Here is a 22,620-nt window from a genome sequence, read left to right on the forward strand (position 1 = left end):
GCTGTGTACATGTTATTGTACCCCCACAAGGAGTTCACAACCTGCAATGTGCTCCACAGACAGCAATGATCCAAAAATATGAGAGGGTGCACAGAAGATGCAGCCTACAGTTTTATTTCTTAGTTCATCTTTTTTTAATAAAAATAATATCATAACATTACTCATTTTTATGAATAGGAAGAAAGCTGAATGAGCAGCCAGGAGCAGATGCTTGACTGAAAGAAATGCATCTGGATGCAGGCAAGCTGGCCTCCCCATCTGCTTTAGGCGGCAGAGCAGAGGCCGCTAGCTCGGCAGGTTATTGCAGGTCTGAGGCGTCCCGGTGTGACTCTCCGTTCTTGCTCTGCAGCTCAGCGAACAAGATAGCCTTCATTCAGCCTAACGGGGATTCCCAGCACAGAAACCAACTGCTTCATCCCCCCCAGCCCCTCCTTCCTTCCTGTACTTGGCTATCTATTTTTAAAGTAAATTGCCTGCCCCAGCTGAAGGTGTAAATTAGCCCTGTCTTAGGGGAGCCACTGCGAATGAACCATGGGGTGTGATCTCCAGCTAAGAATCGGTCTCTGCTGCTGCCTGTGCAAACCCACAAATCAAATTAGCTTGGAAAAAAATGGAGGAAACACGTGGTCCTGGCACTCTGGTCCTTGATTAGCAATGAGCAGCAGCGGGCCAAGCTCCAAGAAAAAAACCCGAAACAATGGTGGAATTGGGGTACAAAAACCCCCCAAGGAGATCCCCAAAGTCATTCAGCTCAAGGTGTGTGTGGAGCAGAGGATATTCAGGAGGGACGATGCAGCAAGGGAAAAAAAAAATCACTGGGGGTTTTGCCAGTAACTTGAACAAGAGCAGTGCTAGGCTTATGCTGAATGTTTTTGAAAATCTCAGCTTTGATTTGTTAATGACCAATTTTATGATGGACTACTGCAAGCCATTTATCCGCAGAAATAAATACTCAAAATAGAAGAAAACAGGACATAGCCAGGCAAGCTGTGGTTTGTACCAAAGCTTCAGATTTGCTGAAAGACAGATATATAATATTCCTTAGTTTTTTCCTAGAAAACCACTACTGAAGAGTTTTTGCCAGCCTCTTTGAGTTCATGTCAAAAAATAATACTGAAAACTGACCTTTGGGGATTTTCCTGGATAGGGTTTCACTGTCAGATAGAAAGCCATACCCCTGAGTCAGCAAGGAATGGGCAGGCCTACCTTTAAACATGTGAAAGTTATTTATAGGAGTAATCTACTGAATCAGGCCTCATACAAGAGAGATAAAGGGGAAGATTTCACAAAAAGACTAAACTGCAGGAAATCCTGGCAGTTATATCTGAAATGTCACGTGTCCCCTCCCCGCCCTCCCATTAAAATGAATTTATTAGTTGTAGCAAAACTCTTCTTTATAAACGTGGCGGTGGTTTGCTGGAAGATGGGCTTCATGCGGTTGCTGCCAACCTGGTGGTAGACTTGTGTCAAGGTGGAGTATGAAATCCAAGCAAAGCCTCCAAATATCAATACAGAACAGATCACTGGAATTCTTTCCTATTCTAATAGCAAGTTGGACTCCTAATTTCCTGAATGCTGACAAGCACCAGTCAAAGAAGCAACCACCAAGATCTGCAAGGCAGATCGAGTGCCTACATTTGCTGTTTCCTCATAGGAACCACTCATTCTCTAAAAATCAGACCTTGCTAGGATGTCTCAAGTGGGACACTCAGCAACCAGGGTACCTAAAACCTCTAGACATTTTATAAAACCCTAGCCTGAACCTACAGTGAATTAGTCCAACACAAGAATAGATCTCTCTAACAAAAACTTGCCTGTTCTGCTGAAAGACAATATCTGTAATCACTGGTAAGAAGACCACATTTGGTTAGTTTTTGTAATTCTTCCCCACCCCTCGAAGCAAGCTGAAATGACCCTCCAACAGTAGTTTATTTCTTCTTGGCTTGATCTGAACAAAGGCTTTCTATTCACATGCATGTGAAAGAGAGTGCAGGTATTTTTGTGGTGAAAGATCAAATCTCTCTTTTGAACTTTGTAGTGGATAGGCTAATTGTAGCATCTCTGAGGCTTTCACTGTCTTGTCAGAAAGCAGCCAACTAAATGTTTGTTTGGAGTGTTTACCAGGAGCAAGGAGTATATATATACCAGGGCAGAGTTTAAATTAATCTAGAGTCTTCTTATGCTTCCAACACATTTCCTATCAGTGAGCAGTTAGTTGGTATGGCCTCATGGTATTTCTGGGAATTTGCCACTAGATATGCAATGGTCAATGCAGGCTGTGTGGACAAGCTGTGACTGGTCCTAAGTCATGTAATTTTTGTTTCATTTCTCAGACTGACTTGAGCATTGTTTCTATAACTGGAGGACCTTGCTTCAGCTTTTAACCAGGGCTCCTTCAGAAGAAATAGTTTAAGGGGGGAAGACATATAAACTAGATGCAGGAATTCCTGTCTCAGCAGTACCAGCTTTGCCAAAAGAAAAGCCAGATAACTTTACGGTGGAACAGGTACAATTTTAATTAAGGTTTAGTGAGTGTGGTGACAAAAATGACTTTTCTGCTGTTTGAAGCAATCAGGTTATCTCACAACACGTGCATTTTTTGAAGTATTTTTAGAGGTGGCCTCTGTGGCAAGGGTGATTTTGCAGGTGTTGGGAAGTGTGCTTATGTCAGAGGGGAAAATATGCAAACCTTCCTTTCTTTGCATTGCAGAACTTTAACAAAAGCTGTCCCTGCCAGCCCCATTCAAGCACATTATGCGCTCTGATCCCTCTCGCACGCTACAGTTGTCTTTGTACCATGGGTGCCTGGAGGAGCTCAGAGAGTTCTCCCTCTGCCCGTTATCAAGCAGGATCCTATCCTCCATGCAGTATTGCAGTTCTGCTGCAAATGGTGACAAGGTGCAAACTTGCAACTCTTGTGAGCAAGCCTAACCACTTGTACTTGCCATGGGAAAAGTCATGAGGGAGGCTTCAGCAAATCTGCTCTAATTTGGGGATGGAACACCAGGAGGAAGTTGATTTATTCACTTATCTCCAGTGCAGGAAAAGACTGTCCCCCTGCTCTCTCACCAAGATGAAATGTAGCCCCTACTTGGCCTCATTTTCTGTAATGGTCAATAGTTCTGTTTCTTCCAGAGCTACCTACCTAAGTCATTGCCGGATCAGGGCCTTAACTTGGAACTTTTCAGAAAATAGCATTTTGGCTCTGGTAAAAAGGAACTATGATGGCCACTGCAGTTATTTCTTCATAGACCAGGTGACTTTGTTCATGTACTACCCATCTGGGCCATTTGTGCCTTCTCTATTAATGTCAAAGGAGGGCAATTTCCATTCCCATCCAGATGTGAATTGGTCTGCATGCTATTGCCACTGACCTGATGGGATATGCTGGGTTAAGACCACGTTAGAAACTTGACCAACAGCACCGCTTCACTTCCTTTAGGAAATGTCAGATTTATTGAACTATAACACAAGCTCTGGGCTGTTGGGAGCTTTGCAAGTGTCTTGTTTGCAAGGGGCTGAGGGTCCCTGTCCTGTAAGCAGTACTCCAAGTCATCCAATTCCAAGAATTAAAATCATTTTTATTTCCTAAAAAAACACCACTAATGATAAATCCCATTTCAGCTGAAGAATTGTGCAATTCCCCCAAAATCTTGGAAGCAGGGACTTACTTATATAACACCCCAGTGTGTCAATGATTTGAAAGACCCCTGCTAGCTAAGGCAAGGCTAAAGATTTCAGAGTTACTCACTTGGGGTATCCCCATTTTGAAAAGTCCAGCCTGAGGTCCAGTAAGCCTTATCCTTGTAAGCACCAAGTGACCGCAGCTCAGGCTGAGCAGAAGGTGGCCATCAGTTTCAAAAATTCAGGTGTAGGCAGCTCAAACTGGCTTCTCAAAAACAGATATTTCTAAAACCACTTTTGAAAATCCAGAACTCTTCATGTGGGACCATCAAATGGTGAGCATATGGGACCTGAAGCCATCCCCACTGAATCCAACCAGAATTTCACAATGATATGAATTTATTTTTTAAGGCTGGATGCTCATCTGGGTTGGGTCAACATCAGTTTGCACTATCTGGGGATGTAGTACTTGACCATTACCCATTGCCTCTTTCCACTCTGACACAAATTTTTCCTGGGAGCGCAAGGGGATTAACTACCTTGGGGTTTCTAAGGGCCAGAGCTGACTGAACATTCCTTGTGGCACTGAATTGTATGGGAATTTAGCAAACATCTCTTCTCAGGCAGCAGATCCCTCGTCTCAAGAAATCTTCTGATTAAACTGTCAAGCTCTGAGACGTGCAGCTAAAGAGAACAACAGAGTTTGAAAGAACATTTAAAGAAATCCCAGTGCAGCCGGGATGATGACACACACTCTGGTCCTAGCAAACTCGCCTGGCAGGCAGCTAGGGCTTTATATGTAAATATAAACATGTATTTACATATTTCCTAACATCTGTTTTGAATTTGTTTTCCCTTTGGTTCTACTTAAAGTATGTCTTGTCCTATTATCTCCGAGGCTGAAATTTGGAGGGGTCTGTTAATAAACTCTATCACTGCAGAGCCACAAGACGAACTCTCCCTCCTCCCTGGCTTTTCAGCCAGTTCCTCTACAGCTGTTCCTTGGTTGTATTTCTAAGTGCAATAGTATCTCCCCCGCCTATGAAAGAAGCACAGTTTTCTAAGTAAGTGGCTTCCTGCTGGGTAGGGTATAATCTCATCACCAGCTTCCAGGGATTTATATTCGGTTGGTCTAACCCATTTGTCCTGGCAGCCCAGCTTTTTAATTGTTCCTCGGCATGGTGTCTCTTTCAGAGAGCGCCCTGCTATTAGCTCAAGGTCCCATCCACAGTTTCTGCATCCGGGAAGAAAAGTTACCTGCCGCAAGGCACCAGAGCTGGAGCCGCTGCTGCAGAACGAGCCCGTGCCTTCGGCCAGCGATCCAAACAGCCTCCAAAGCCAAGGCGATGCCACGGTCAGGGTTAGCGCTGCAAAAGAACATTGTGAGCAAAGTTCAGCCCGCCGTCCTGACAGGGTATTACGCAGTCTACGGAGCAAAACTAAACAGGACAGCGAATGAGATTTGGACTACGTGAGAGAGTGAGGGACATTATTTGTGTTAAATAAATAGGATAAGGTGAGCGGGGAAAGGGCAAAAAGGAAACGTCAAGGTGGGTTGACACCAACATTCGACATGGTCTCTGACAGCAAAGGCTTCAGCGCTGGGTGTGCACTGTGAGAAATCTCAAGACTGAGTTTTCAGAGGTGCTCAGTGTCAAAAACCCCTGAGTTCATGACAGCAGTAGAGCTGCTTTGCTAAATGAAGAAGTAGGGTGATGTCCTGACCTGCAAGTGTACCTGTGGCCAACATGCACAGCTGATTTATTTATTTTGATGGCAGTCAGCTATCTAATCCCTTCATGGTCCTGGGCCCGGTGCACTGCTTCTCAGTGTAAGCTCTAAGCCCAGCACATGAGTCGGGATGAGGAGCCTTCTGGTGACGCATAAAATTGTCTTGTAAAATGCTTTTCCAAGGAAAAATTAAGCATCAGTGCAAATACATATAATGTCCTTAGAAGTGCTGGGTTCTGTATAGCCAGACAATACACAAATCAAAGGGTTTTCTGCACTGATGAAATGCCAAGAAATATGGGGCAGGGGGTAAGGGCCAGAGAGAGACAGCCAGAAACAAAATGCTCAGATAATCTATCCAAAAAAGTTGCTTCCCCAGCCAAATTACTCAGGCTTTTATGAGAAAGATGTCTTGGTTTGGCAAGGAGGAAAAGATAGCTCCACCAGACAACAGTAAAAAACAAAGCCCTAGTTGAATACTAAATACAATTAATCCAGGGGAAACACAGCTTGTTCTCTTCTGTGGTAAAACTTTCAGTTGAAACCCTGAAACCAGTAACCCTGGGACAGGTACTGGAGAGCCTGGGCTGATGCTAGCAAACACCGGAGTTTCTATTGGCTCAACAAGAGCATTCCTGCAGCTGTCTCCAGAAGCATCTCATTAAAATGAGATGTGAATCACCGAGATAAATGCTTAACTAAACTAATAAGCTTCTCATATACACTAAATTTACATGAGTATTGGACTTCTCCCTTCATTGGACTGGTTATGACTTACCCTGTAGCTATAACTGAGACTCTGGTGTTGCAAAGTTTATTATTACACATGCTTATGGAATCCCTAGCAAATTTGTCTGCAATAACTAAAAATGCCATCTCTTCACCTCAATTTAGCACCTTACTTGTCCCTGAAGCCTCTAAATGGAGACCAGTCTCTTCTGTGAGAAGAGACATAACTACAAATCAAATGCAAACTTCCGTGGCTAAAAATCATGCTGTATCACTTTGCTCTGAATTTTGCTTCTCTTGCCAGCACTACGGGGTGGCTGTGGGCACCACCTCGGAGGCCGTGACAGCACTGGAGGAGAGCTGCCTCCCGCTGTGTCGGCACAAGTCCTCTCCCTCTGCACCAGTGACTTGGGGCTGGTGAGCTTTGAGGAGCAGCATCAGGCTCTCCTGCAAGTTTTTGTGCTGGCCTCCAAGCGCTCTACTGATATATGGTAGCGTCACTCAGCATCAGGCAGTGCTGCTCACGTGAGCTGGTCCCTGGACTTCAGCAAGCCTACCACAGAAGTGAGAGGGATCCCTGACATTATCATGTTAGGCACGTGCACAGGCTTTGCAGGATCAGAAACGGAGATTGTTGACTTTTAGAGTTAAAGGAAGGGTTATAAAGGACAAGAAAACCACTACTGCTTTTGTCACTCGACTGTGTAGCTCCCAGGGCTCCTGTGTTGCTTCCTTGCTCCTGTCTTGCCCGATCCATAAAACTTCAACAATTCTTGAGAAACACTGGAATCCCCATGGAGCAAGCATGAAAGAAGATCAGGTCTGGCTACAGACTTACTATGTAACTTCAGCTAAAGCATATCACTGTACACTTATCTCCTTTAATAAATAGGAAAATTAGACACCCACCTCCCCTCCCCACCCCACCCCAGAAGCGTGCGCTGTCAGAGCTGTACAAACACGTATGTAATTACTTCTCAGTGCTTGCCACAGATGCGCACCATACCCAGCCATCCAGAACTTTCTTTCTAAAAGTCATTATTTTTAAAACAAAACAAATGGTTTGCCCTCAAATTCACTTTTTTCCTAGTGTGTTAAAAAAAAGTTGTTTCGTAATTGCTATTACAGAAGAGACTTGCATTACATTTTCCACCACCCAGCACCCACACAGTTAGACCTTATTCACCTCAGGTACAGGAACATATGTGCTGACTTTGAATATATACCTTACAGTTTCTGACTCAATTAGCATACAGAGGCTAATAATTCCCTTTGTAATGTATTAACGGCTGTTTGCCTTTCTGCATCGTTGGCTTTTTCCCTTTATTCCCACTGGTTTTTAAGTGGTCATAATGAATAAATATAGTACCTACAGCCATGGCTTCTTGCTTTAAAAAGCTCAAGAGAGAGAAAATGAATTAGGAAAATGAAAGCCTTTTTTGCGTGATATCCAAACCTTGGATCCTAATCCAAACCACCTGTAATTTAAAAAGCAGAATATACACCACAGGTATCTTGGCTGGCTGCATCAAGGGTGAAGTTTAATGGTGTCTTGCTCAGAGCCAACGTTAGGACATTGCCAACCATTTCCTTTATTTTAACAAGTCCCCAGCACACACAGCATACATACCTAACACCCAGTTTCCCTTATGATGCCCACCCGTTTTCCAAGAAAAACGATCTAAAGCCTTCTAGTTATCAGGGGGACTCCAAAAAAAATGAAAACTGACTCCCTTTTTCCCTCTCACCAGCTGATTATGCTGGCTGCTCAAAGCCATCTGACCGAAATCATCCCACATTTGACAGCAGCAGATGGCCACCAGTCTTTTTTGCCCAAATAACCCCTAAATTATATCAACAGGAACATTAACATTGTCAATAAACTGTCCCTCTCCCCACCAGAGAGGGGAAAGGACCATGACCATCTGTCTCTCGGCTACAGATGAGTTGCGCCATGTCTGGTCAGCCAGGCAGCTCCATCTCACCTGCAGCACACCTGGCCCACAAACCTCATTCATCTCCGGCAGAGAAACCCCAGTCAGCTATTCTTCTCCACCAAACATTTCTATAGCTGAAAGCTTTGGGTGTTAGGCAGTGCCAAATGCTTAGTAGCACGGGAGTCTCTGTGGCCACCCACATTACATTCAAATGCACAAATGAGCCAAGAAGCTTTGCATAAACAACTTGGTACAATGTGCTGAGATGCTGCTGTATTTCTGCATGACATGTTCATTACCGTTTGGCCTCAGCTTATGCTGATGTACAGTGAAAAAGAAAAGGGAGAGAGAGAGACTCTTCACAGTTACATTAATTTCATTTTATTTAATAAAAAACAGTATCAGATTAAAAATACAAACACTTTGGGTGATTATCCAGCGTTTTCCCCTGTGTGCCTCGTAGAGCTCAAACCAACCAAGGATTGGGAGAAAAGAACAAAAAACCAAAAAAATAACACCAAACAATTTTGGCCGGAGCTGTAAAATAATGTCGCACCAATTAAATTACACCAAATATATTATTATACCTTTGAAATGGCTTTCAGACCAATAAATAAAAAAAAAAGACAAATTCAAATAAAAAAAGTCAACTTTGTATTACAAAAAAATTAAATAAAAATCACAACACTAATAATAACAATGTGCAGTCAAGTTTTTTTTTTTTCTTCTCTTCTAGGAATGATAACATGCCAGTAAACATGTAACATGCCAGTAACATGCCAGTAAATCCCTACATAACATTTCCAGTTTGGCAGCAAGCAGTCACTCACTCATTCACATTTGTACACAAGGAAGCAGGCCTGGGCAAAAGCCTCGGGAGATATGAGCCTTCGGGGTGCTCCTCACCTCCTCGCCACGGCCGGCTGACTTCCCTTCCCTTCGTCCTGAAATCTCTATAAATCCATTCAAGGTTTAGCACCAGATCTGCAGGGAAGGTGTCAATCAGCATAACCGCACCAAACTGATGCTCCATCATGTCAATGGGACAGCGCTGATTTACACCAGCTGAGGACCTGGCTCTTAAGCTCCAGGGCATGAGTTAAAAGCCGTGGCTGCAAAGCACATCCTTGTTTCAGAAAGGCCATGGAGACTATGTCGAGTTGTTTTAAAATGCACCACAGCAAACTTATTAACTCAGTACACTGCAAAATGGGGTGTTGATCTGGGATGGGCTAAAAGAGCACATGCAGGGCCTCTGAGAAGATGGGATATCTGAGTATCTTACGGAGAGGTACACATCTGTAGAGAAATGACCTGCAGTTGCCCTTCCTGAGCAAATGGACAGCGAGCCAAATTTCACTTGACCACCTGAGAGCAGGCATCTCTCATATATTTCATGGTATTGATGCCGTTTACTCCTGGGCCAAATTTGGTCCAGTGTTTCACAATGAGAAAAGGTTCTCCATAGAGTCAGATTAACTGATTTAGGAAATTCAAGCTCATTCATCTTCATGCTAGGCAGCCCAGTTGATTTTTAGGAGGAACCGGCAGACTTAAGTACCATGATACACCGAATAAGGAATCTGCAAGTGAAATAGCTCCCTGCCCCAGACACCAACGATTTATGGGGTTATCCCTGATTCCCAGGGAATCCCCAGAGGAACTCTATTCTGTTTCCGCACGATCTCTAGGATTTTGGACACAGTGGGCCAAATTCTGCTTTCAGTTCCAGTTACAGGGTAGGAATGAGAACAGAGCTTACTTGCCCATGCTCCTCTGCTCTGGGTTTGCGTGTAGATGTAAGTTTTGCAGCTGTGGATCATTTGACATCATAGGCCGAAACCTGCAACTTATTCACACCCCGGCACCTTCAAGAAAGCCAGGGGCTATGTGCTCACAGAAATGAGACTGAAATGGGCCTAAGATTCCAGTTTGCCCAGGCCTGCCAAACACACAGTGCCTTTCTGACATAGGCTTACATTCAGGTAATCCAGTAGACCCATGTGGTACCTTTACGGGAGTTAAAGCCTTCAGTCTGGATAGTTAGATATGTCTGAGAACACAAACACATATCCTTCTTGTTTTTTTTCAAACTGGTATCATTGCGCACACAGTACCAGCTATACTATACGGACAGAGGCCCGCAATTTTATCCTAACTCTGTTCTCAAATCTACCATTATCATTTCATCGCTCAATTCTTTCTGCTCCATTACTACCTACCTAGAAACATTTTCATTTGGAGAAAGGCATCTTCCCACTAACTTTCTGACCTCTATCCATTTCCCACATGCTACAACCTTTTCCTTACCTAACATTCTGGTCGCAAACTACCTGTCACCCTCAAATACTACAAGCTAACAGCAAGGTGGCACCATTTGCTGACAGCAACTGAACTCTAGATTGGAGGGTCAGTTAACCCCTGAGACGCTTTGTTAGATCCATCTTTGTCTGGGCATTCATCTGGCTGGCCATTTTGAAAGAGTCACAAATTGAACACAGGTTGAAATGCCTTAAAAGGTCCTTTAGCTGATGACAACATCCATTCCTTCCAGTTCCCATTACCATTTCTGTGACTCTGTTTTCACTGGTAGGAGCGGCAGTTGGAAACAATCTTAGGGCCTCCTGCTCACTGAAGAGCAATGGCTGTGGGATCTGAATGCCTGCTCCACCGCTTGTCCACATACACCTTGTGAGGTTATTCTGGGGTCAGTCTCTCAAATTATCTGTCCCAGAACGCGTTCAGAACCTCTCAGGTGACCCTGGTGCAAGGGACTATGGTGATCACCTAGCCTGGCCTCCTGCATAATGCAAGCCAAAGATTCCCCATGTGCAATGACTGTATCCAGATGAATAACTTCGGGGGAAATAAAGGCTCTCTTTCTAAAAGACACCCCAATTTGACTTCAAGAATTCAGCTCATCTCTTGGTAAAGCTGATCTAATATTAACTACAAACCTCTCAAAACATGTATTCCTCACTTCCAGTTTTAATTCTGTCTAGCTTTGACTTCAAGCCATCAAATCTTGATGCTTTGGTCTGCTAGATCCTGATGTGCTTTCATCACGTATACAAAGACCAAAGGTTATTCTCTGGTCAGGTAGGTAATATTTTGAGGACACAAAATAAGAGAAGTGTGAGATGGCTTTGGGGCTACTTTACTAGGAGTTCAGCTAAGTAGGTACAGTCAGCTCCTTTGAAGCAAAACCTACCACTGTCAGCAAATCAGTGACCTGGCTTACTCCATCATAAAGGTACACAGAAAAACTCCCTTGCCTCCCTTTCCATCTTCCCTCTGCTAGTTGAGCTTGTTGCAGATCTCTAGGGCTTTCTTGTAGACCTGAGTCACATCATCCATGTCTGTGAGAAGGGAAAAACTGCTGTCCCCCAGACGGTTGCGGTAACGCTTTAGATACTGTGGCCATGGGCGGTTCTGAAGTCCTTCAAAGTCTTGGATCTGGAGGAAATTTTCAGCAGAGACACAGCTCCGTATCCTCTGTCTGTTTGGCCTGTTCTCTTGCAAATCCAGCAAATCAAAGGAGTCACTGGACAAAATACTGTCATCACTAATCACGCTGGAAGGGCGACTGTAACTTCGAGGTAATGCATCCCCAGGCAGGACCACTTCTTCCATGGCCTCCAACGTTGGTGTGTCAGGGCTAATCAAAGCAGATTCAGTGCTGCTGGTAGAATACTTGCTGTTATGCTTCAAGATGCCCTTACGCCTGCAGGAATGGCTGTAAGACCCATTTCTGGATGGCTCTGTGACCCCCGGAGAAGTGTCACTGTTAACTGTCTCATCATTATTGTCCAAGAGTTCAGAAGATTCGCTTCGTTCTGGAGAGGAGTAATAGCCGGACTCCCTCTGCTGAGTCTTCTTTAAGATTCCTTTTTTTGGCATTAGTGAAGACTGCTTAGTGCCATATTTGCCCGCTACCTCTCCCTCCACAACGCTTTTAAGGGCTACACCAGTCCTACACAACTCTTGCTCCAGCTTAAAAGCGGAGGGTAACACTGGGCTGACCACTCCTTCAATGAAACCTGCACTGTGAGATCGATGTTCACTGTTGCTCCTTTTCTTCAGGATGCCTTTGGGTCTCTTGGAGGTGGGTTTGGATGCATTTTCAGCTCCTCCTTCCTGGATGGACTGTGCAATGTCATTTTCCTTCTTTGATTTTTTCAGAGACCTTTGTCTCTCTAGTGTGACTTCAGGACCTTTGGGCTTAGAAAGGCACTTCATTTTGGTATCAGTCTCTGGTTGGAGGCCAGTAGAACGGTGATGCCAATCAATGAACCTTGCCAGCAATGGGGACTCGGAGTCCCTCATGGCATCACAGTCACAAACACTACTCTTGTAGCCCCAGTTAACCCACCAGTGGTTGGCAATGTCTTCAATCGTTGCTCGGCGTTCAGGGTTCACCATCAGCATCCATCTGATAAGACCACGAGCATCTATGGACAAAGAATGGAATATAAAATATTTAGAATATGGGCATTCTTAGTTTTGTCAGTTTAAAATGGAAGTGTGAAGCCAATCAAATGAGCAAAAATAATGTTTCTTACAACAGGAGAAGTGAAAGGGGGTAAGACTTTGGCCATCAGTCAATGTCGGAAAATGCGTTTGAGTACTACTTATCAGAAGAATATGATTCACCCTGGGAAATGTACACTGGGTTATTAAAGAAATTGATATTTGTACTGTATTAGTCAGTGAATAGTTCCATATTACTGAAGGAAGTCACCAACCTATCAACTCTAATAATTACAAAACTTAGAGGAAAACAAAGGGGAATAGGGATATTTTAAATGATCTACACATTATTGCTTTTGTATTTACTTTTTCCGTAAACAGTGTAGCCTTCTGTATATTTTAAAGGTGTATTTTCACAAAGAGAGCAAGAAGGCAGAAAATTGAAAGGGATAGCAAACAAATGATACAAGATAAATATTCATTTAAATATATCTATATATACACATTTAAGGCTGGAAGGAGTCATTATAATCAACGACCCAGACTTAGTTGATGCTTTTGTGTCAGGTGACTGCTTAAAGTGTTATCCTCTAAGTAGAAGTAAATGCAAACATAGTGGCATTAATTCAGATTTTGGCCTGCCTTCTTGGATAAGAGACTGCATCACTCTAACCATTCATCTTCTCTCTGCTTGTGATATACCACAGCGTAAGCTAGAGGACTGATCTGTACCAGTATGTTGTATCGGTTTACAGCTTGTCTGAACAATTCCATTTGCAATAGCTAACAGACCTTCCACTGTCATAGATCTAGTTAAAAGAGCCCATTACAGCTTCCCCAAGGCAATAAAATCTATCTGCTACAAAACTTTAATTTCAAAAGGGCTTTTGGTAAATGCTGTACCCAGATGGGAATTGATAGCAGATGAAGTCAGTATGGGAACAAGAGATTTTTTTTCTTCATCATTCTAACATGACACCAAAACATGTTGGAAGGGGCTGGGCAAACCCTCCATTCTGAACTCCTGTCAGCTCAATACATTGCCCTCACTCCTTTTTTATACCTGAGGTCTGCGTTGGCTCACGATATTCTCCACTGCTGATCTGCCTGATGAGATTTTTGTGATCAAAGCCATCAAAGGGCATCGTTCCATAAACCAGAGTGTAAAGCAATACACCGAGGGCCCAGCTGTCAACCTGAAATACAGAGACAATGCGTGTGAAGCCCAGGAAAGCTGATCCCCACCCTTCTCCCTGCCATTAGCACCACAAGAGCAGCATCACGTCCAGCTGCGCCTCCTGATCAGCAAATCCGTATCTAACATCTGACTAACCACAGGCAAAGCAAACGAAAGCAAATGAAGGCAGCTTGAGAACTTTCAATACGGGAGAGACCCACGTGAACACGCATGTGCAGTAACACTAGCATTAAGACTAACCCTCAAGAACATTATCATCAAAGGCATCCCCATACCACCATGGAAAAGCTGACCCTTCTTACCTCTGGACCTCTGTAAGGTCGTCCATTAACTATTTCGGGGGAAGCATACAGTGGGCTTCCGCAAAAGGTCTGCAGAAACTTGTCTTTGTGATAAAGGTTGGAGAGTCCAAAATCAGCAATCTGCAAATAGAATTGCACAAGGCATCTGTAGTACTAACAATATCTTAATGCAACAGAAAATCCTTTATCAGGAAAGACTTAGCTATATTTGACCCTGCTGTAGGACAGGGATCTCAACATGGATAATTTCTCAAGATCCCTGGCCAACCCATTATTCTATGATTTTTTTGCTTCTCTCTCTAAAGATCCTCCAGAGGAGGAGAGGGTCCCCAGGTTAAATCCTCCAGATTAAGAGCAAGGATGCTTTAGTTCCATTCACAGACAGGTCACTGACTGACTGCACAACCGTCAGTCAGTAATTTTATCCTGCAGTTTCACAGCTGTGTCCCCAGTCACAGCTTTGTGCACGTGCGCGATAAGAACGGTAGTACTTTCGGCTTGCTTTCCTTTGGTATCGATGATTATACAAGATGAAGAGCAATCAGTGGACAGCAGTGCCTCCCAGTATGAGGAACTTAGCTACGTTTGAAGGAGGAGGAAAGTGAGGCACTTGCTAACTCTTCCGGATTCAGGGACTCTGGCTGAGGAATCTGAGCTGTTAAGCACACGAGATGTCTATCATGAGATAATAAACACAAGTCTGGTTCCTAACTGGAAACAATGGGCCCAAATCCGGCTTTCCCAACACAAACAAAACTTCCCTTGAGACTGTTGGGAATTTTGCCCATGTAGGAATTGCAGGAGCAGGTCCAAATATTTTGTTTACTTCAATTCTCTGTTCTTGTTCTTACAAAACAAAGGCTGAGGATAGCAATACTAAATACTCCCACAACCTTTGCATTTCCTTTGTTTCTCTAGCACAAGGCAACACATCTCATTTGTTATCTTGTTTAAAACCCAAATGCTTCTGTTTCCCAGAGGTACTTTTATTACTGCCCACTATTGACATAAGGCATACATAAAAGACATAAAGCACAGACATAAAAAAGGTATTATAGCTGTAAGAGACAGGAGTTTTCTCTGGATTTTCTTTACCTTATTCAGGTCTTTTTACCAGAAAGAAATTAAATCCCAGGAATTTTCACAAGAGAAAATTCAAGAAAACACAAAGTGAACAGGAAGGAAAAGGGTTTACCAGCAGCATCATTCACTCCTGGCTTTCTAAAACGTGCATCATCACTGCCTCTAATATCCGTTTAATTGCAATGTCTAATGAACTCTTGGGAGACATAAAGTCTTTGTCTCTACTATCTAAACTCCTACAGCTACACCTAAAAATGTCACAGTTGAGACCAAAATGAACAAAGTTGGTGAAGTATGGACAGATGTTCCCAACTTTTCTTTCTTTACCCCAAAATAGAAATATATATATATGTATACTTTATAAATAGATATATAGATATAGATACAGATATAGATACTTTCATGTTAGAAATATAAACTTCTTTTTAAAATATCATTTTCACAAAATTTTTAAAGTCACAGAGCAAATACGAGATTTCACACTTCACCCCTCTCCTATTTTGGTGTTCTGCTTTTGCAGGTGTCCCACTGACAATTTGGACTCATAATATCCTCCTCACAGAGCAGCTGATTCCTGTTCATTAATGTTAATTCATCTCACCATGTCCATTCATAGTTTGAAGTCACTCAGTCCCTCACGCATAATATCAACACACAGCAGAAAATTCAACCCTTAAATAAATGTGGTTTGTAAAATCTTCATTGTATGGCTGGAATGTCATTGAAAACAGCTGGTGTACAATTGCAGTCTGCAAATATATTCTCATGGCTCAGATTGCACTTAATTGCCTTAAATTCCACTTTCTTATCAAGTCACCCCGCCTGGCTTGCAGGAAGTTGGTTTTAAGCCTTATGAAGTGTGCCCTGTCAATCAGGCAAAGAATGGGATCATTTCAGTGTTAAAAATTCGTGCTGGTCATTGAGTTTTATTTTAGTTCAGGATGCAGCTAAGACAAGGACAAACACTGCACAGTGTGATTCCTTAAGAAAATACATTCCCTTAACACCATGGAATGTATAAAATGCATGTGGATGTGCATGAATATATATATATAGGGATACACATACCATTGTTCACACTAAGAAACTCTCAGACTTGGGCATTCATGTTTTCATTCTGACCATTCAGGAAAAGAGTATTTATGTTACAGTCCACTCCCATACTCACAGACTGATGTTTATCAGCTTTTCCCATTAAAACTGTCATGCCCCCCAAAACAAGATTAATAGAAGCCAACATTACTTCATGTTCTTGGCACTTAAATGGAACTAAGGCATCAAGTCAAAAAAACTTCCTAAATTGGGAGGAGCGGGGAAGTGGACTTTTATTCCCCTCGCTTCAGGAGGTGTATGTTTCATATTTACTGTTAGCTATGATAAACCAGCTGTAATTTATTGCATAAGTGTGGACTATAAATTCCATGAAGTTCACACTCATGGAAACTGTCGGTTTTATCCCACTTCAGAATCTGTCTCTTTGTACTGCAGATAGAGAAATAGTTAGGTCTCTTAAAGCGAGTGAAACGTATGTGCAGTCGGTGAGACTTCCAGCAAGGTAAATCCCAATTACATATACTTACTCTGTATATATGAAACTCTCATGGGTTTTTAGTGGTTAGTCTGATTGGTGTCCCCTTACCAGCCCAAGAGAAAGTGCAGTTAGTAGGATTATATTACTATTATACTTGCATTTTTCTCTCCTTCTATCACTTTGGGGTTGGTCATACAGTTTACGTCAACCTCTGCTAGACATCTCTTTTAGGCGGTTCCCAGCCCAGGAGCTGCCACAGCCCTTCTGTGAACAAGAAGGCCCCCTCCATCGTGCCAGGCTGCATGACAGAGGTGTCCCTGGGGGTAGGTTGTGGCATGGGGCAGGGACACGGTATTTGGATAGGCCAGCAAAAGGCACTAATTCCCTGGCTGCCACATTGGGCAGCAGTTTTTCTCCACCTCCCTGCATGCAGTTTTGGGGATTTAGGGACTGGGGAGAGCCACAGTGCTTGGGGACGTGTGGTCGTCATCAGGCCAAACGGCAGGAGCTATGGGCGAACAGACGCAGCTACATCCTCGCCCCGCTGCCAATTCTTCTAATAAATTCACACCTACAATGAACTAAAAACTAGCATCCTCAGTCCTTTTAAAACTAATGAAGAGAAGGCAGCACCACCAGAAGGCTTTTTCGAAGAATACCAAGGGCAGATGCCTAAAGCCATCACCAATCTCTTGCCAATCTCTTCCCACAAAGGGCTTTCTAACTCACCGACCCAGGGCAGCTCTTTCAGTGCTTTGGGGCTGCCTTAGCCCTGCTGCCTGCCTGACCCTGCCCACCTCCAGCTGTGTTAGGATTATGGACGACAAAACCCTCTTGATGAGATGAAAATGCCAGCGAAAGGCTGCTCTGCCACTGTGCGGCAGGGGCAGCAGCTGTACCCACCCCCAGGAACCCAGGGCAAGCAGAGGGGGCAGCTCCCAGTTACCTAGAGCTGGAGGGTGGAAGTCGCCAAGTGCAGGCAGCTGAAAGGAGAACAGAGTAAATTTTAAGGTGAACTGTGCTCTTAGCAGCTGGCACATGAATGTGTGGAAGGAGAGGCTTGCACACACTGCAGAAGCCCTAATTTCATTGCCACATTATTTCTTTAAAGAACATGGAACCATGAACAAGGTAAGAAAGCAAATAACGCTCTTCTGCCCTGGGAGGCTGCAGTGTCTTGGTAAGGTTTAGCTCTAGGATCGTGCCCCACTATTGATCTCCACAGAAGGTTAGGTCCCAGGAGAAACACTTACACTTGGGGTTTCTGCTAGATAGCTGGGTGCGTATCTGGCAAGGTACTGTTTGACTAATTGGCTGGGTGAACTTATACCTCCCATAGATCCACGTGCATGTTCAGTCTCACAAGTGTTTAAAAACTCATTTAATTCACTTGTGTTTGCTGCATTTAGGGGTTTTAAGTAATAGTTTGCAAGAAATATTACTGCATACACCAAGTCCCTGAAAAACATAATTATATGCCACAGATCAGATCATATTTTTTTTCCGTTTTATTTTTTCTTCACATTACTATGACATGTTTGTGTATATCATAATGTATAGATCACTGGCTTCTTCAGAAACGTATTTAATTGCACATTGCACCCAAGAACAAAGGGATTCCTTTCATTTTCTCATTCTCAAAATCAAACTGCCAATTTTGTAAATGCTTTGTAATCCACTGAATGAAATATAAATACTGGGAAAGTACAGATAAGTCTAGCACTCCATTTCTAGAAGATGCCTTCCACTGAGTATTTGAAGCCATCAGTCAATACCAAACCCCAGACTGCATATTTCTTTTTTTCTGCCTGAATAAACCATATAAATACTCTCAGAATGAGGACCTGATAAATTTAGTCCTAATAAATAATTTACAGCTCCATATGTGTTTCCTTGCCAACGGTTACTGTTTAGTGAAACAAAGAAAAAGTGGGAAGTAAAATTCTGTGCAAGTATCATAGAAACCACAGTAACACATTCAAAGCTTCAGCATCAGGGAAATAGTGGCCGTGTGCTTAACATCAAGTATTCAAAGCTGATCCTAGTCACGAGGTGTAAAAAAAAGAGCAGGGAAGAAAAGGAAAACAATACAAAAAGCAATCTTGAAGTAATCCAAATTCAAACACCATTGATAGTAAGATATATGAAATACCAACTGCTTCCTAAGTTCGGTCTATTTTTTAGCTTCACGAGACCCTTTGCAGAAATAGTTACCAGGGGACAGCAAGGGAGCTTGCAGCCACCTACCCATGCCGAGGCAACCTTGCCCGCTCAGAGGTGTGCCTTACGGCTTGCAGAGAAGTAACTGAGGAAAGGCTGGAAATACACAAAAGACCTACACGGCAGCTTCAGGAAAGGGAAGCCTTCAAGAAAAAGATGTCCGAATGACTGGAAGGGATGTGGGGAGTTGCGGCTACCCGAACTTCTTCTGCAGCAGTGCCACTGGGTATGGCAGCTGAAATGCCTCTGCGGTTCAGAAGCCCCTGGGTGAGCGCCATGGTCTGGACTCGAACACAAAGCTACCTGTCCCTGCCCCATCCTCCCGCGCTCCCCACAGGACGATTAGACTCCCATAAAGAAGAGAGGGGAGGGAGCGGAGCCTTCTGACAAAGCGCAGCTCCCTGGAGGCTTGGGGAAGTGATTGGTTTTGCATATGAGGACCACAGCACGGAGAGCCAGGCCACCACAGCTAGCAAATTCCCCAAATTCCTCTTTTCTCTCAAGAATTCCCTGATTAGCTGGGAAGATAGTTTGGCATGTAACGCGGAAAGAAAGGTCATCCTGCCTGCGGAAGCCTGTTTCGTATACAATGTCCTAGAAAGGCTACTTTTTGTTTTCAGCGCTGCTGAGAACAGCTCGGGCTGCTGCAGCCAGCGTCCCTGTAGGAACAGGAGTGGGGAGGTTCGCTTTAACACTGGATGCTAACAGCAGAACGTCCAAGTATTGCATTGGATGGGCCTTCTGTAAAAGACTATTTTTAGAAACCACATATTTATATGCCTTTAATCCACTAGTTGATCCAAGTTAGCTTCTGTCATCAGTGTTACACAGATGGCAGCTACCATATGTTACTTTCCATTTCCACTGCACATCAGCTTAAAATGAATCTCCAGCGTGAAGTGCAGAAGGCAGCGCGTGCAGCCCCATGGCTTTCAGTGGAGACAAAATGAAGATCCAGTGTATTTAGATATTTGCCTACGCAGGGAGCTCCTCAATTACTTTGTTAATTAAGCAAGGATGACCAAGTGTCAGCAGAAATTCTTCGGCATCACTCCCTCTGTTTGCCCATAGATGGGCTCACCTAGTCACCCTCACATCCAGCTACCCAGGAAGGAACGAAGTGGAAAGTGAAACAGGTTCAACCATCTGGAAACTACACTTATCTCTGCATTATTTATCTTTGTGCTACAGCTATTAGGAAAAAAGAAGAAGAAGGGAAAAAAGGTCATTCCCATGCTTTCACTGGGGAGAAACGACATGGAAATGACATCACTGACATCACTATCCAAAGTATACGTTTGTGTCTGGAGTTCCAAGGCCATTTCCTAATGAAGCACATGTGCTTTACTAGGTTTATTTTGAAACTCTATTTGCTTATTTTCCCGCCATGATCAAAAGGACATTCAGAGTGTTCTGTAGGAGGTACTTGAACCCTGTAGACCAGGAGAGTTTTTTCTTAGTCTCAGCAGCAGCCAGCAATAATATCATTCGTACAATAAACCCGACTGCACGAAATGCTCTGCTGTTTCCTACCAGTAAATAGATACTGCTTTGAGAATCGCGGCCCTTGGGTGGCAGGACAGGACCTTCTTCCTCAAATTATGCAAAGCTTCATTTAGCATGTATGACTGCTCACCAGTGGTGCTCTTTCCCCAACCTCCAAACTGCTGAGCCTCTTGCCAGATGCTGTTGCTTAGTAGCTGTTGCCATAACACTTGCTCTTCTAATACTTTGGATAAAAACGTTACAAAACATGCAAATCCATTCTGAGAAGCTGAGGAAAAGAATCCTACCTTAATATTAAAACTGTCATCAAGAAGGATGTTTTCCAATTTTAGGTCCCTGTGGACAACACCGTTCTGAAACAAGGAAGAAAAAAATGGGGTAGAATATGAGCAAATATTGGGAAAATTAAAGGTGAGCTGGCAGGGTGGTCTTTGCATCTACATTTCAGGGCTGATTTCACTGTCATAACACTCACGGCCCAGTGACTAGTGACAGGCAATGTATTAGTCACTTGGTGTGTGGTTAAGGGAAGAATGACTGGAATCTGTCCTCCCACAAAGCCTCTAAAACAGCGGGGGGGCGGGGGGGGGGGGGGTGTGGAGTGCTGGGGGGTGTCTTTTCAGAACTTAATTCCAGCCTAGATCCTGCCCCCACTGCGTGAAAGCAATATATTCTTCCCAGGCACCAGAAAACAATATCTGTCAATGACGTTAGTCCTTACAAAAGCCCTCATTCCTCCAATGTGCAGCCACGTGGATTGGGGGAGTTATAATCCTAAAGGACTATAAATGTTAGGGATGGAAGCAAACAAGCTGGGTTTAGGTCAGAGCCTTCTTTAAAGAAATTTGGTAAAAATTAACTGCAAAGGGAAGGGCGCTGCAGCTTTTCAGCGCTGCGCAATGAGGACTTTGAAAACCTCCCTTGTTCATCAGAATTCAAGTGGAGATTAAAGTGTTTAAGAATTAAAATTAAAAATTGTGTTAGCTGCTCGTTGCCTTTAGCCTCATGCAAGTTTTGGCTCTACGCAAATGGCTCATAAGCAGGGATAAAAGGTCCATGATGACAGCCAGCCAGCTACCTTGGGTTTAATTGCTTAAACTGTCATTCTAGTGGGTACCACGATGGATAAAGTAATTAGCAAAGGGTATCTTTCTAGTGCTCCTGCTACATCTGGAAAAGCTACTTTTGCTTATCCAGAATGAGTACATGCTAAAGCTCATGCATGAACACTCATACCTTTCTCTTGGCTTTTTTCTTTCATATATTTTATCTGCTATTCTAAAGGTGTTCACTTGCATATTCAAATTGCAAACTATCATTCCTTTGAATGTATTAATATTAATATTGTAGAAGTTCTATGGGATGCCTTTTCTAGTTAATATTGTTAATATTTTTTTTTAATGTCAGGAGAATTATTTCCAAGGCAAAAATGCAATGTAGGGCTAATGTAAGGGAGTGGCTGGTATCTGCCATAAACCAGGAAAACAACCTTAGTCTTTAAAAACAGGCAGTGAACTACTGTAGCACTTTTAATGAAGATCTCCTGTTGTACTGATATAATCACATACTGTGATACTTAATAATGAATGCTGTTGCCTCAGACATGCTTTGAAATATATAAGTCACTAATCAGCCTTCAAATAGCATTTTTTAATATCCTTTGCTCACCTTGTGGCAGTAATGTACAGCAGAGACTATTTGTCGAAAGAAGTGTCTTGTCTCTCTCTCACTTAATCGCCGCCTCTCACTGATGTAATCATACAACTCTCCTTTACTTGCATACTCCATGATGATCACAATCTTATCTTTATTTTCAAACACTGCACAGGACAAAAGAAAAGAAAAAAACACCACAGTTGATTCAAAGGTTTGAAAACTGATGCTTTAAAGAGTGAAGAAGACTCAGGATGACTAAACACATCCTATATCACCACTGCAGCCTGGAGAGATGTACTGCCAACCCCACTGCAAAAAGCAAGTTCCAAAGTTAAATTTTTCCAGAGGAATATGACAACATTTTAGACCAAGAGAAGGAAGTTAAGGCTATCTTCAGTTCGATATGGCTATACAAAAGAAGCTCTTTGCCTCTATAAAATGGGGTCACAGGGTGGCAAAGTCAACTTGATCCTAATGAGGTAAGGTGGACACTTGTGCCAGCAACACCTGAATACTAACCCCCACTCCAACAGGGACTGCCTCTTACCAGTAGTCCTCTCAAGGCCAGAGGACAGAAGGAAACGGGAGCTCTTACATCATTTGGAAAGCGTTAACAGAAGGCATAATAAACTC

At 43.2% G+C, this 22,620-nt stretch overlaps 1 protein-coding gene across 1 annotated transcript in view; it reads right to left on the minus strand.

The window, feature by feature from the left end:
* Nucleotides 1-8,379: 8,379 nt before the first annotated feature.
* NUAK1 (NUAK family kinase 1) overlaps nt 8,380-22,620 on the minus strand; it is a 49,883-nt gene continuing 35,642 nt past the window's right edge. Inside the window, exons 3-7 of the mRNA XM_052789384.1 lie at nt 22,000-22,151; nt 20,619-20,684; nt 13,992-14,111; nt 13,555-13,687; nt 8,380-12,472 (exon numbers count right to left, since the gene is read on the minus strand). Of these exons, the coding sequence (XP_052645344.1) occupies nt 11,319-12,472; nt 13,555-13,687; nt 13,992-14,111; nt 20,619-20,684; nt 22,000-22,151 (1,625 nt within the window). The 3' untranslated portion in view covers nt 8,380-11,318. The remainder of the gene's footprint in view (nt 12,473-13,554; nt 13,688-13,991; nt 14,112-20,618; nt 20,685-21,999; nt 22,152-22,620) is intronic.

Source organism: Harpia harpyja, chromosome 6 (genome assembly GCF_026419915.1).
Source record: "Harpia harpyja isolate bHarHar1 chromosome 6, bHarHar1 primary haplotype, whole genome shotgun sequence".
NCBI classification, from domain to species: Eukaryota; Metazoa; Chordata; class Aves; order Accipitriformes; family Accipitridae; genus Harpia; species Harpia harpyja.